The sequence below is a fragment of the Sarcophilus harrisii genome, chromosome 2, assembly GCF_902635505.1.
Source record: "Sarcophilus harrisii chromosome 2, mSarHar1.11, whole genome shotgun sequence".
Classification (NCBI taxonomy): Eukaryota; Metazoa; Chordata; class Mammalia; order Dasyuromorphia; family Dasyuridae; genus Sarcophilus; species Sarcophilus harrisii.
In genome coordinates, this window is record NC_045427.1 from 556135956 (window position 1) to 556151719 (window position 15764).

At 37.6% G+C, this 15764-nt stretch overlaps 1 protein-coding gene across 1 annotated transcript in view; it reads left to right on the plus strand.

Moving 5' to 3' along the window:
* Positions 1 to 703: 703 nt before the first annotated feature.
* The window catches only part of SEC11A (SEC11 homolog A, signal peptidase complex subunit), a 37083-nt gene continuing 22022 nt past the window's right edge, over positions 704 to 15764 (plus strand). Inside the window, exons 1-2 of the mRNA XM_012541642.3 lie at positions 704 to 835; positions 12235 to 12344. Coding sequence (XP_012397096.2) covers positions 785 to 835; positions 12235 to 12344 — 161 coding nt within the window. The 5' untranslated portion in view covers positions 704 to 784. The remainder of the gene's footprint in view (positions 836 to 12234; positions 12345 to 15764) is intronic.

Below are 15764 nucleotides of genomic sequence, written 5' to 3' on the forward strand. Positions count from 1 at the left end.
CCCAGCCCCTCTCCCAGAGCTCGCTCCGCTAGGTCCGTAAAGCTGCAGAGGCCGCGGACACTGGTGATGGAAGCAACGCCGACGCGGAGCGTAGGGAGGCTCGCCCCCATCTGCCAGCGGGGACGAACTTTTCGGCCTCAGTTACCGAGGACACTGAGCGATCTGCACAGGCGGACAGGACTGCTCTTCGGGGAAACGAATGAGGCCCGCGAAGGAATGGCGCCGCCTACCCGAGCGGGCAGGGCAGCGGAGCCGAGTGAAACCTGGCCAAAGCGCCCTCCAGACCGAGCAGCCGCAACGCAGCCTCTGGCTCTCGTGGCGCACGTTTCCTCTCCCTACCCGGACTTTGGGCGTCCACTTTCGCCAGAACCTGACGGCGTTTTCTCGCGCCAGCCGGGAAGGCGAGGGACAGAAAATGTATGGCCCCCGGCGCGGGGCGTCCCGGCCCTCGGCCAATCTAAGAAGAGCCGAAGCCGAGAAGGAGTCCTTTTAATTGGCGGAATCTTAGGAGGCGGGGCAGACTTCCCGGCATCAACTTTTCTCAGGCTACTGTTTTGTAATGGAAGGCGGGGCTGTGGCCTAGGCCCGGGTGGGCGTGGCCTACGTAAGGCGAGGTCGCACGTTCTCTCCGTTTCCCTTTGTCTTCCTCCCCCGTCCGGCAGAGCGGGGTGAGCCCCGTAGCCCGGAAGCGGAAGTGTGGGACACGGGGGGGCGGGGCTGCTCAGAGTGTGTACCGCCTACTCGCCGGTCCGTCCGCTGCCCTCGCTTCCGTCCCGCCCGCGCCATGCTGTCCCTGGACTTCTTGGACGATGTGCGGCGGATGAACAAGCGGCAGGTGAGGCCAGCCGGGTCCCACCTCCCGGGGCTCGCCTTCCCCTTCTTCCTGCACCTCGTCTGCTCCGGCTGGGCCGTCTCTCCCCTCCCCGTTTTGTCCCCTCCCCTTGGGCCGCCCGAGGCCGGGCCGACCTTCGGCCTGGCCACCTGAGGGTGAGAGAAGCCTGGAGCACCCCCCCCCCAGACTGAAACAGGAACCGAGTCCCCCACACACACCCGGCCCAGCACTGCCGGGGGAGGGGGGAGTGGGGGAGGGAGTCCGCTCTGGCACACCTCCCCTCCCCCCCAGTTAAGAGGCACCTGTGAAGTGGAATAGCATCCTGGACGTGTCAGCTGAGGACCTGGGTTCAAATGTTAGTTTGGCTCCTGTGTGACCTTGAGCAAGTCGCTCCAAATCATAGTCTCAGTTTCCCCATGTGTAAAATGAAAGGGCTGAACCAGGGGACCTTTAAGGTACCTTGGATTCTAACATTATATATAGTCCTCTTGATTTCTGGGGTCAGTGTATCCTATCCCCACACCCAACTTTCTCTGCTTACAAAAAAAAAAAAAAAAAAAGTAAGGGTCTGGGGGTGGGTCGGGGTCAGTCCGACCTGTAAAGTTCGAGTTGAGGTGGGCTATCCCGGAGACTCCTCCGAGTGAGTGTTGAGTGACGGTATGTACCTGTCTGGACCTTCTCCAAATCCCCTCCCCCAGAAGGATCCCAGAGTCATTGGATTGACGGAGCTTCTAGGTATTTTGTCATCTAAAGGCCTTGGAACTGCTGGCCTCAAGCCCAACTGCTTTGCAACATCCCTTGTGCTGGGTTGTCAGCTGCGGATTTCAGGGGATGCCCTGTGTGTCATGGTTGCAGCAAAAGCTGTAAAATTGAACCCTTCCTCTGTGACTTAAGAGCATTGGATCCTGGTCCAGTGGATTTGTGCATGATCCAGTATTTGGAATGCTCATATGGTAATTTACACGTGTATCTCAATTGCTTTTAAGATTCAAAGTTGGAGCAGTTTCACAAACGCCACCTTGTATTCACTTAGAGATAGAAGGCACAGTCCTTTAGAGAGTCCTCAGGTACTGTTTTAGCCTCCAAGGAGCTTGCCGGTTGTTTTCCAAATTATAAGCTTAAATTAAACTCTTTGTTTTTGTCCAAATAATAAGACTATATTCAATATTAGTCTAGTAATTAGACCTATGCTTGATGCAGCTATCAAATATTAACACTAGTGTCTTAATCATCAGGTCATAATAGTGTGAACTTTTTTTGGTTTACTTCAAACCTATTTATATCGCTAGATAGTGTACTAGAACTCAACATTGAGGTACTTGTCACTATTAGTGAAATCATTTCTGCTTTCTTGTTTCTATCGGTACAATTTTTAAGAGTAGGAAAACACTATTTTTAATCTCCTTGGATTTAGGGAATGGGGTAAGAAGCTCATCTGGCTTCACAGATCTTTCTAAGAGATTCCAGTCCCATCTCCTGGTTTCACTGCCCTAAGACTTCCAGTTGCTAGGAATCCAAGGCCTATTTTCCGTCATCCCTTCTCCCCACTGATCCCATCCCATGATTAGGTTTCCTTTGCCTCCTGTCACACCATAATCACTATATATTTGCTTTCAGACAGGAGGTCCACAAATTCCTGCTTTAAAGTTTCATTTGCACCCAGGGACACTGCCAAGAGGTGGCTGACTGCTAATTACTAAAGGGATTCCTCAAAAGGGGAAGAATGTCATAGGGCAAGGAGCAAACAGGATATCTTGATTATCAGAATTGTATTCAGGACTTCTGTGAGTACCTGAAAAATGAGTTCAGAAGAAAATGTTAATATAGATACTTATTATAGGTATTGAAGAAATAACCAGGAAAAAACTAAAGAATTTTTTTGGTTGTATAAATTACATAAATTACATGAGCAGTTTAACTTTTGCCTAATTAATCTAAAATAGTTTTCATATCATGAATATAGGCACAAAACAAGTGATTTGTTTTTTATTTAATTACAACACTAACCTATTTTCTGGTCTCCTACTTTGCTTATTATAGTATGATTGCTAGCTTATTACTTTATTTTTTTTTTACTTTAAATACTTTTACTTCTTTTACTAATTTACTAAATACTTTTAAATACTAAATAAAAAGTAATACTTCATTACTTAAATTAAAATGAAATATGGTCATTAAGCTGGTTCTAATGCCAGTATACAAAGTAGGTTGATTGCCCCTATCACTTCAGAGAGTAAGGAGTCTAGTATTGGGGAGCCTTCTATAATGTCTATAATAATTTTCTAACTTTATCTCCTGTTAAATGAACCTCCTATCATAGATAAAACAGTGTACTTATTGTCAAGTTGTATCTTGTACCATCTCTGTTTTCTGCAGTTTCTGAGTAAAGGCTTTGTAAAGCCCTCTCTTTCCTCCTTCACATATTATTCAAAGACTTTATATGACTGTCTCAGCCCCAGATGATCTCTTCTAACATTATTGTTTATGAGACATAATATACCAGGTTATTTCATTTTTCTGTTATACTAGTTCCTTTAAAGATAGAGATCAGATCTATCTCTCTGAATTCAATGCATGGAAAAGAGTAGATGTTTAGTAAATCTTTATCAGTTGGTTTTCATAAATGAATCAGCTAAGATGATATGAGCAAAGAAATATTTTTCTCACTTCTTTTCCAGACTTTTTCCCCCTTTTTTCTATTTTATGTTCTCCAATATTCTGTATTATATTCTTTATATCTATTTCTATATTCTATATTTATCCTTAAGAAGCTAAGTAAATCCCAGATATTAATAATATTATGTACTTTCATAGTTTTATTTATTATATCATATATTATTATTATTATATCATTTAAGTTTCTTATAACTTTAAATACGGTCATCTCATTTGAAATTTTCCAGAAAACTGACCTGGAAATTCCCAGAAACTTGGATATTTTAAGTATATTCATAATTCCCTGGCCAATATTTTTTCCAACCTTCTTTAATCAGTGTAGATCACTTTTATAATGTATGAAAAGAAGCTGTACTATCAGATATACTCTATTTTCTGGATGTCTTTAAAGTTACATGGCCATCTCTCACATCTCCTTGTAGCCAATATTCATCTGGCAACAGGGAGTAAAGAGGGTGTGGCCATTTTCAACTAGTTATTTCCCAGTGTATCTCGATGCACTATGGTTGATTAGTGCTGCACAATGACAAAACTGTATTTCTTACAGAATTAAGCCTTCGTTGCCCTTGGCATCATACCACTAAAAACTTTAAATATCCTTAACTACGTTTTGAGTTATTTGCCATTGCCAAGTGGCTATTGAATTTCATCAATCCATAAAATGCGATTCCAAAGATGGTTTTAACTGGATTCTGTAATATATATATATATATATATATCAGTTGCTTTTTCTGTTTTCTAAGGATGAATTGAAATAGTGGTGATTTTTTCTGTATTAATGTATAAGTTTTTAAGGATAGTACCTGTGATTTTATCAGTTTAGAAGCTTTTTCATACAGATAAGTTCCTTATATAGTTTGAGAATTACCTGGGGTATTTGTTGGGGGATAGGGAAGTAATAATTTTTAAAGTAATAAGTTTTAATTTAGTTTTAAAAAGTTTTAAATTAGAATGCTTGAGTATAACCAATACTTGGAGTTGTTTCATATTTTCATAAATAATTTAGAAAAAACAAACTTCTGTTACTTATAAAGCACAACATTTCTGAGGACACATTCAAGTGCTTTTGGGTGAAGAGTTCAAATATTTCTAAATATTATATCTCTTGAGAGAGAAGAAAATTGGTGCTCCAGTAGAGGGGACCAAATCTAAATAAATAATTTCTTAGCCTTTGGACTCTGAATTATGAATTAATAGTTGCTGTTCTACATGCCTGGAGGAAGTTTCCAAACAGGGAATTAGTTGCTGTGCTGATGCAATAACCCCATACTCTGTCCCTTCAAAACAAGCCAGTGGCTGTGTCTCTTATGCAGCAAAATCTTAATGTTTATTTAAAAAAAAAAAAAAAGCTTCTGATCTTTACTAATGTAAACTTTTGTTGCATTTGTTTCTTTCCCCCTTTTCCTGAAGGATTCACCAAGGATTCCTTTAAAGTATAAATATCCTTCACATACATTAATTAAACATATTGTAATAAAATGAAGTTTAGTTGGAAAATATTGTAATGTTCTGATTTTTCTCGTGTTTCAGTAAGTGATATTTACTGCTTTAAGCACCAAAAGTTTGTATGTTTTTAAATGTTAAAACTCATAAAAAATAAAACTTGTTAATGAATAACTTATGGTAGGAATTTTTCAAAAATAATTTTATTGTTCATTAAATAAGATCTTTTTCTTGAAAATGCTGGCTCTCATCATTATAAGCATTTAATTATTACTTTGATGACTTTGGGACTTTCCAGACTGGTAAAGTAGTAGGCTGCTAAGCTAAATAGCTATAGACTTAACCACTGTGAGTTCATTTTTCTACTTTTTTAGCTTGTCTCTTTTGCTGTAATATCTTCTCTTTTTCTACTCCTAATACTTATAATCTGTGATGGACTGGGAAACCCGTTAATAATTTAAAATACTGTGTTAAGTAAAAGTAAAACTCTAAGTGAGGACCTCCTGGCAGCAAAGTTCATGGACCGGCTATTTTATTTTATTGATGTTAGAGGCCCTTCTTGATTCCCAGTGATGGTCACTTGAGGTTGTTACAAGGTTCCACATCTGGAAAATATATTTCAGGTATCACTTATGTATAGAAAATAGTTTTTTGTTCAGTCAGTCATCAAATATTTATTGGGCTTCTACTATATATCAGGCACTATACTGAATGATGAGGAGACAAAAAGAAGCAAAAAACAAGTCCTTGATCTCAGGGAGCTTACAGTCTAATGAGAGAGATGATAAGTGTGTACAAAGAAACTATATACAAGATAAGTACGAAATAATAAATAGGAAACATTAGAATTTAAGGCTAAGAAAGTCTTAAAGTAGGGGCAGCTATGTGGCGAAGTACTTAGAACATTGGCCTTGGAGTCAGAAGGACCCAAGTTCAAATTTGGCCTCAAACACTAGTTGTGTGATTTTGGACCAATCACTAAACCCCATCTGCCTCATTCAAAAAAAAAAAAGGGAGAGAGAGAATTTAAAAAAAAAAATAGATTCCTTTAGAAAATGGGAATTTATTTGGGAAACAAGGGTAGACAAGAGGCAAAATTAAGTAGGGAGAACGTTCCAAGCATGAGGGATTGCCAGAAAAAATGCTCAGAGCTTAGAGATGAAGGATCTTGTTCATGGAACACTAAAGAAGCTGGATTGAAGAATAGGTGGCAAGAAATCCTGGAAAGGCAGGAGTGTGCTGGCTTATCAAGGGCTTTGAACACAAATGATTTTTATATTTGATCCTGGAGCTAGTTGGGAGCCACTGAGTTTTGTTGGTTAGGGAAAGGGAGTGCCCTTTAAGAAAATCCTTTATATAGCAGAATGGAGGAAGAGATTTGAAGCAGGTAGACATATCAGTGGTCCAGGCACCAGTGTCATATTAAAGAAAGGGGTGCATTTGAGAAATGTTGCAAAGGTGAAATCAGCAGGACTCGTCAATGGATTGGATTGGGGCGGGGGGGTGGGGGGGTGGGGGAGGAAGGAGAAGTAAAAAAAATAGTTAGTTGATGATGATACCTAGGTTACGAGCCAGAGGGACTGCTGCCCTGTGCACTATTAGAGAAGTTGGAGGGCAAGAGGCAGTATTTGGAAAGAAAATAGGGTTTGACTGTTTGACTTATTTGATATGTTGAATTCAAGATGGATGAAAGATAATTGGAGATGCAAATCTGAGGGTCTGCTGAGAGGTTAGGGCAGGATAGGTTAGTATTTAAGAAACAGCAGCATAGAGATGGAAGAAAGAGAATATCAAGGAGTGATTAACAATCTCACAAGGTCAAGGAGAATGAGAATGGAGAAAAAGTCATTGATTTGGCTATTTAATAATCACAGTAGATGAAACTAGTAAAGTGATTTTTCCATGTTAGAGATCATTTTTATTGTAATTCTAAATTAGAATAAATTGTTTTAGTGCATATTGATGCAAGTTTGCATTATAAATATAGTAGATTTGTCACTTAGCAAATATGTGGAATATTCCATTCGGAATAATCTTTATTGTTCTATCCTGGGGGAAAAGGATATAAGGAGACTAAGAAAAATAATATACAGAAAATCCTGAAGTGTACATTCCAAAGGAGGCTTGTAGAAATTTATGTGGTAGTTTGTGACCATGCTTCTGTGTGTTGGTGCAACAAACATATTCTTTTCTGATTTCTGTGGGTGCTTAGGAATACTACTTAAGCTGAAAGCTCAGAGATACACAATAGAATGCTTCTCTTCAACAATATTATAATTTATATACTATTGCAGAGTTTATCCTTCACCAAATGTCCCTTCTCTTGATTTTATCAATTAGGAACTAATTTGTTTGGGGACCACCTAGCTACATTCAGAACTTTGAACACGTTGAAAGTTGGCTGTAGAATGTTTTGTGATCTGTGTGTGGAACACGTACCTTAACAAAATCAAATCAGATCCTTTCAGGATTTGCATATTTAACTTATAATTTCTTAGTGGTTTATGACTACAAAAAACAAAAACACCTTACCTCCACATTTGCATTTGATCCTCACAACAACATTAAGGAAGTAATGCAAGTATTATCTCCATTTTACTGATGAGAAAACTGAGGCTCATAGAAGGTAAGTGACTCATTCCAACTCAGAGTTAATTTCTAAGGAAATTGGATCATTAATTAGGCATCCTCTCTGCAGAGTGCTGTGTATTGCAGAGAAAGCTGATGATCTGTAGTGAAAAGAAGGCTGGCCTTGAAGTAAGGAGAGGTGTGTGAATCTCTCTTCTGATGATTTTTAGTTGTGTGATCACAGAAAGTCTAGAAGCCTGGGTTTAAAACTGACTGGGGATCTTAGAGGGTGTTAAGTTTAACCTTTCATGTCATAAATTCACTAACTGGACCCAAGGAACTAGATTGACCTGCCCTGGGCCAGAGCCCCAAAGGGGACAGATAAGACTGGAACACTGTTTACTTCCAGATCTACCATTTTCTACCCTCCCAAGCTGCTTCTTGACTCTCTTGATTACTGAGGTTCTCTGACCCTCAGTTTCCTCATATGTAAAATTGGGGTAGTGCTTTACTGACTGCCTCCTAGAGTGTATAGTGATATATAGTACAATGTAAATCAGTATGTAAATACATAAACTGTAAAATGATGTTAATTTCAGTTCTTGTTTCACCACACCATGCTGTTTCTCTCTCTTAAGTTCTCTGCTTCTATGAGCTGATAATACCAAATTAAACTTTTAACTGTTTGTGAAAGGCTATCCACCTACTACCCTGGCTTTTTTCCACTAACCCTAGGAACATTAAATAGAGCATCTCCCAGCATAATACAGATTGGTAAACATTGGTTGTGTTTGTTATGCAATGTGGCAACTGACCTGTCATACTGATCCAGCCAGGAAGTAAAGAAGGAAAGTGGCTCTATATCTTTTATGACAATTAATGAAGAGAGAAAAGGAAAGAACTAGAACCAGGAAACTAGGGTTCAAATGTCCCCTTTCTGGGCCTCAGTTTCCTTATTTATAAGGTAAGACCATTCTCATATTAGACTATTAAAAAAAAAAAAAGATTGACTCATTGAGTTAATATAATTTGTTCTAGTTTTTTTTTTTTTTTTTTTTTTTTTGTTCAGGCTGTGGTTTATATGCAACTGTTTCAGAACACTTGGCTGCACAAAAAAAAAAAATAATTGTAGAATATAGGGCTCCTGGACTCATCACTAATTATGAAGAGTTAAGGCAATATCCTAGAGATAGAGAAATGATCCTAGTCTCTACTTTAAATGATTATAAAGTACACTGTGTGGTAGATGGAATTTTTAACCTTTCTCTTTCCATCCTTCCCTTTCTCTTTTTCCCTCTCTCTGTTCTCTTTTTTCTTCCATACTCAATTTTTCTCTTTCTCTTTCCCTTCCTCCCCCCCCCCCTTTTTTTTTTGCATTCTATATTCCCTTGAGAAAAATGCCATCTCCCATGGACTCAACTTGAACTAATTATCTCAATGCTGATGACATATACTATATAGTGATACATATGTATTGTGTGTGTATATGTATATCTGCATACATATGTATATATATGCCCACTTATATTAAATGGATATTTGATTAATTCAGGAGGACTAGCACTTCTGCTCTGAGTTTTTTTAGGCCTGCTTATCCACCTTTGAGGTCTGTATTCACCCAATTCTCACCTATGGCTCCAAGAAGCTATAGTATGTGTAGCAGTCATACCCCAGTAAAACTGTCTCCAAAGATGGTCTAAACCAAGTTGAAGGTAACTCTCAGGCTTCGAAACCATCAGTGAATTAAAGGTGCTGTCTACTCAAACATGGGAGACTTACCTTGGCAGAATAGGCAGATGAGAACAATCTGTTCCAACAGTCCTGAAGGCAGCTAAAAGTAGGTGCTGTGGAACATTTAGACCTTAGTCTAATGTGGAAAATGCCATGATCATCATCCACTGCCATCACCAGATATTTTGATTTTTTTCCTGCTACTGGACTTCAATGACTCTGGAAGAAAGAGTGAGGTTGATGACTTTCTGTAACTCTGAATCACTTAAATCCAGTTCACAAGGAAGTCAAGACATCACCTTCTGATGTCACTGGTCCTCTTTGAAAACAAAGAATGAATAACAATATATACACATTTTCTCACCTAGAATCTATTCAATTGAATGTGACCTCCTTGACATGGATAAGAACTGTTTTTCTTTTGTTTTTATATCTCAAGCTCCTAGCATAATTATTGTCACATATTAGTCACTTAATAAATGCTGAGCAAATAAATGAACTTTGCCATTTTCCCATCTTTCTCCTTCACTTAAATTGGATTTGTCCCTTCTCTTTTCCATAGCCACCGCCTTTACCCAGGCCCTCATCTTTTCACCCTCTGCATTATTAGATTGCTTTTTACTTGGTTTTCTTGCCTCTAATACCTTTCTATTCAAATATATCTACCTATAATTGCCAGACTATTATAAAAAAAAAATCACTTTTGTTCTATTACCCGCTTATTCAGAAACTTTCAATGACTTCCTAATTCCTCTTAAAATAAAGTCCAGATTTAGCCAAATACTTGAGGTTTTCTGTGTATTATGATCCTATTAAGATAGGATACCAAAATAAAACCAAATCTGTTTGCCATTGTTATCCAGCATAAATTTCTATTCCAATAAGACTTGTCTTATTGTTCCTTCTCATTCTCACTCCAGTGTACTCATCTAGGAGCATGCTGAAATGCCCTCTATCTTTTTCTCTGCCAAAATACATCTCACAGAATCAACATTTTAGAGAATAAAGGGATCTGAAAAACTTCCTAGTTTAGGTTTTAGTTTAAATTCCAGCTTCCGCTCTGATTGCCCAGCCTATGATGATTAAACTCCCTTCTCCAGATCCACTTGTACTTAATGGCTGTACTATATAATTAGGCCTTTATAATGGTCTTTTCCCCCTAATTATTTCATGATATTGACCAGTCTCCCCAGTTATGACCAATATGACCAATCTATTCTCCTCTCCTTGTGGGCAGAGTGTCCCTTTCATGTATATTTTGTGTCTTTTACTATTATTGAATCAATTTGATAGACTACAGGTATAAGACCTGCAAGATGTTCTGAGAGTTCATAAGATGGATTGGCCTGAAAGGCAAATGAAGGTGATCTGGACTGAAAGGTGACTTAGTTTTGAATGATGATAATCATCTAGAAATTACCTAACCTTCTTGCCACTTCCAATTTTCATCCTTCATTAAGCAAGTCCCTTAACTTATGGGTCTCAGTTTCTCTACCTACAACACAAGGAGGTTAAACAAGATTATCCCAAAGATCTTTCCAGCTCCTAAACAGTAGAGTTCCAACAAGCCATGCTTGTGCTAGCCTGTAGCCTATAGCTAGTGCTATAGGAGTTGTAGAGAATGAAAATGCATAATCCCTGCCTGGCCCTGTGATCCATTTGAGATTAGACATATGCTTATGAAAAATTAAATGGCAATAAAAGACAGTCATGCAAGAGACTTTGTAAGGGGATTGTGATTTTACAAGAACTTGAGGGTTATTTTTCTTTTTTTTTTCCTGAAGCTGGGGTTAAGTGTCTTGCCCAGGGTCACATACCCAGGACCCTTTCATCAGAGCTGGTGCTCTTTCACACCAACTAGCTGCCCCTAAGAGCTTCTTTATAAGAATCCCAATCTTAACTAGCAGGATTTTTTTTAATTGGCAATATTATAAATTTATATGTTCCTTTCATTTATTCAGTACCTTTTTATGAAAATAGTTGTAAAAATTATGAAACTTAGCTGGTGTTTTCTAATAATTAGCATCCGTGGGAACACCAGTAATGTATATGTCATCCGTATTATAGAATTCATAATCATCATTATAACAGAGTATTTACTTCCTGAGGCTATATGATGCTTCCCTAGACCCTGTAACAAATCAGTCACATGTGATCCCTAAGGTTCCTTCCACCTCCTCAGTTCTAGGATTAAGTGCCAAAGACTTTGTAGACATTAAATGATCAAGGGAAGAAAAGTTGGTGCACTGGAAAGTTATGGAAATGTTTCTCAGAAGTAGCTGATTGCTGGGGACTCAAATGAAGATGCATCTGAATATAGAAACTATAAAGTATTGTGAAAATGTCAGTTTCATGGAAATATTCCAGCTTTAAAGGATAATTAGCTCAGTTTGAATATGGGTATCTTGGGGTATGCTTGAATCATAAGGGAATGCAGTAAAAATAATAGCTAGTATTTATAAAGCACTTCAAAGTTTTCATAACTTTACAAATTTTATCCTCACAGCTGTTAGGGTGTGCCATTCTAGGGTCAATGCCTTATCCAGGGAGCCACCTAGAAAGTTCATATAGAGTATTAAAAGGAGAGAGATGGTCTAAGTGATTAAATTCAGGTTTTGGAGGGTTGTGAATGCCAAACTTTTATGTTTTGTTCTGGAATCCAAAGAAAAAGGTTTTTGCAAATGATCTGATGAAAGTGTAATCTTACAGAAAAGATTTGGATTGAGGAAAGACTAGAAGCAGGGAGACTGAATCAGGAGGCTGCTCTTTTAAATGGATAATAAAAGAGGGAGGAAAGTGTAGTAGGACTAGGAAGAAAGAATCTTGTGAAAAACTATATAGGCCAAAAAAATGCCATTTTTAGGGAAATCTTTGAACTTCAGTAATCTATTGAAGGCAATTGCTCCAAAATTGTATTATAGATCTGGATAATCTTCTTTGAGAGGCAAAGCTATGATTAATCTCATTTCTTGTTTTTTTTTCAGCTATATTATCAAGTCTTAAACTTTGGCATGATTGTCTCCTCAGCCTTAATGATCTGGAAAGGATTAATGGTAGTAACTGGAAGTGAAAGTCCAATTGTAGTGGTGCTCAGGTAAGTTATTTTTCTTTCTTTTATAAGGTCTTGGAATTGTATTGGACTAATAATTTTACTGGGGTGGGGGAGGAGGAAGGGGGGGTTAAATAACCAACACATTTCACTCCTTTGGGAGCTTGCCTTTGTTTCCTGTAGCCAGCCTAGTTGAAAGTTAATAAAGAGCTAGTAATTGCTGTTGTAGTCTGATAGTTGTCATCTATGGAGTACCAAGGGTCCTGTGCCTTTCCATATGTCGGCTACTGCTGTGTTACATTTTAAAGTAATTCTTTAAGAAGAGCAGTCTCCAAGAGGGTATGTAGCAAAAGAGGATTCGGAAGTAGTTTACAGTTTCAAATTCGCTCCTCTCCATTTTTAATTCCTATCTCTTAAAACTACTATTTTTTATGGAATTCTTAATTAAAATATTAAATAATATTTTATTGTCAATAGACTATATCTTCTTCCTCTGTTCCTTATTTAAAAATTAATATTATTCCTCCCCCTGGCTCCCTTGAGCCCTCTTGTAGGTTAGATTAGGAAATCTTGTAATATTCTCTCGAAAATGTTCTAATGTTCTCTTGTTGGGGTTTTCTTGGGGTCTCTGGAGGCAGCCTTAGTTTCAGTTCAGTAATCACCACAAGTGCAGCCAGGAGTTAAAGTCCAAATCCCTTATTGTGTTCTTCAAAGTCTTATCTCCTTCACTTGGGGCTCAGCTAGTTTTTCTGGAGGTCTTCCTCTTTCCTTGGTTCCGAGAGCTTAAGCTCCTGCCTACCTTTTCTGGCTTATGAATCTCCCCGACTGAATCCTGGTTGAGGCTTGTAGAACTTGTAGAATCTTGTAGAACTATAGTAAGTACTAAGTACATGTATTGAACTAGAGAACTGTTAACCACCATGCTAAATTAGATAACTATTGTATCTATCAATTCCACTGACTTAGCATCTTGTGTCAAGTTCTGGCCATAACAAAATCTTATTTAAGTCTTTGTGAATTAATAATTTTTGGTTAATCCATTTCAATTTTTGGTAATAAAGATTTCAGTTATAATCTGTATTCTTTCTTAAACCCAACACTGCCTTGAAATGATTACTTAGGGATATAGGATGACAGATTTAGAATTGGAAGACACCTTAAAAATCAGTTAGTCCAAACCTCTTATTTTATAGATGAGAAAACTGAGATCCAATGAGGTAAAGAAGTATACCCAATACCACTTCATACTTCTCAGATTGGCTAACATGACAGGAAAAGATAATGATAAATATTGAAGGGGATGTGGGAAAACTGGGACACTAATATACGTTGTTGGTGGAGTTGTGAAATGACCCAGTCAATTTGGGGGGCAGTTTGGCATTATGCCCAAAGAGCTATGACACTGTGCATATGCTTTGATCCAGCAGTGTCTTTATTGGGTCTGTAGTCCAAAGAGATCTTAAAAAAGGGAAAGGTACCTATATGTGCAAAAATGTTTGTGGCAGCCCTTTTTGTAGTGGAAAGAAACTGGACACTTAGTGGATGTCCATCAGTTGGGGAATGGCTAAATAAGTTATGATATATGGGTATTATGGAATATTATGGTTCTATAAGAAGTGATCAGCAGGATGATTTTAGAGAGACCTGGAGAGATTTGCATGAACTGATGCTAAGCGAAATGAGTACAACCACGAAATCATTGTACACAACAACAACAAGATTATGTGATGATCAACGCTGATGGATGTGGCTCTTTTCAACAATGAGGTGATTCAGGCCAATTCCAGTAGACGTGATAGACAGAGTCATCTGCATCCAGAGAGAGGACTATGGGGACTGAATGCAGGTCACAACTTCATATTTTCACATTTTTATTGTTGTTTATTTGTTTTTTTTTCTATCATTTTTTTCCTTTTTAATCTGATTTTCTTGTGCAACATCATAAATGTGGAAATATGTGTAGAAGAGAAAAATGTATAACCTATATTGAATCACTTGCTATCTCCCTCGCCCAGTGGTGGAGAGGGAGGAAAATTGGGAACAAAAGGTTTTGCAAGAATGAATGTTGAAAACTGTCTTTGCATGTATTTTGAAAAGTAAAAAGCTATTATAAAATAAAAAGGAGAAAAAGTCTACCCAATCTTCTTGAGATCACACAAGTAGGAAGTACAGAGCCAAGATCTGTACTCCTTAGTACTCTTTGTTGCTGAATACAGACCCAAGTTTACTGTTTATTCAGAATTTTTCCTCTAGACTATCTCCTTCATGAATTTGAACACATACATCCTATGATTAGGCAATGTAAAAAGAAAAAAATATCATCAAATTTTTTATATGTTTATATAATATGTTACTGATATCTTTTTGTGTGGCTTAAATTTTTCCCATATGCCTCCTAATTCCTACTAGAGAGCCAATGCTTATGACAAAGAATTTTTTTTTTAAATGGGAAGAGGAGGAAAAAATTCAACAAAACCAATTATAATCTGATATCATATACTGTTATCTACTCTTGTGGATACCTCATCCTGCCAAGAAGGTGGGGGGAGAGGGTTGTCTTGGTTTATACTCTTATATCTCTTCTTTTTGTCAAAGTTTATTCTTTGTAATTTTGAAGTACTTATTTTTAAATTGTTTTGTGGTGATAGTTCTTTTCATATACGTTGTTGTATTCGTAGTATATACAGTATTGTTTTCTTAGTTCTGCCTACTTCACTTTACATAAATTTGTGAAGTATTAATATAAGCTTCTTCATATTCATCATATTTGTTGTTTCTTAAAGCACCGAATATCGAAATACATTCATGTCCCACATTTTGTTGAGCCATTCCCCAGTTAATAAGCTTCTGTTTCATTTCCATATAAAGTGATACTATAAATATTTTGCTGTACGTGGAGCTTTTGTCAGTGACTTTGTTAGGATATATGGGCAGTATGTTTTTTAAATGAAGTTTTTTATTTTATCCATGTAGCATACAAGTTTGGCCCTTATGGTTATGGAAGCAGACATTGCCAATAGATTCCTAGGTTCTTAGTTGTCCATTTGATTTCTGCCTATTGATTTGAAGTAAAGTTGGATAGAATGATTAAAAATTTAAGAATTTGAATGTAGATTTAACAATAGAGAAAGATAATTCAATAAAGCAGAAGAGTTAAGTTTATAAAATATATAAAGTTTATATACTTTGGAAATGAGAAGAAAATGGAGTGAAGGCAGATAACCCCAGATAATGTGGCATCTTGTATTATGTCAAGCATGGTCCCTGCTGTGAAACTCATATCTTCCTTTGTCTTTCCCTCTTTCCCAAGTGTATGTTGCCATGATATAATTCTTTTTGACTGACTTTGGACTAAATATTGTTTGTCAAGAGAGTTAGGGAATAAGCTATTTAGAAGGAACTAGAACACAAACAGAAATGAAAAAAAGGAAAGTTTGAGACATTAGGTTATTTTCTTTTTATTTG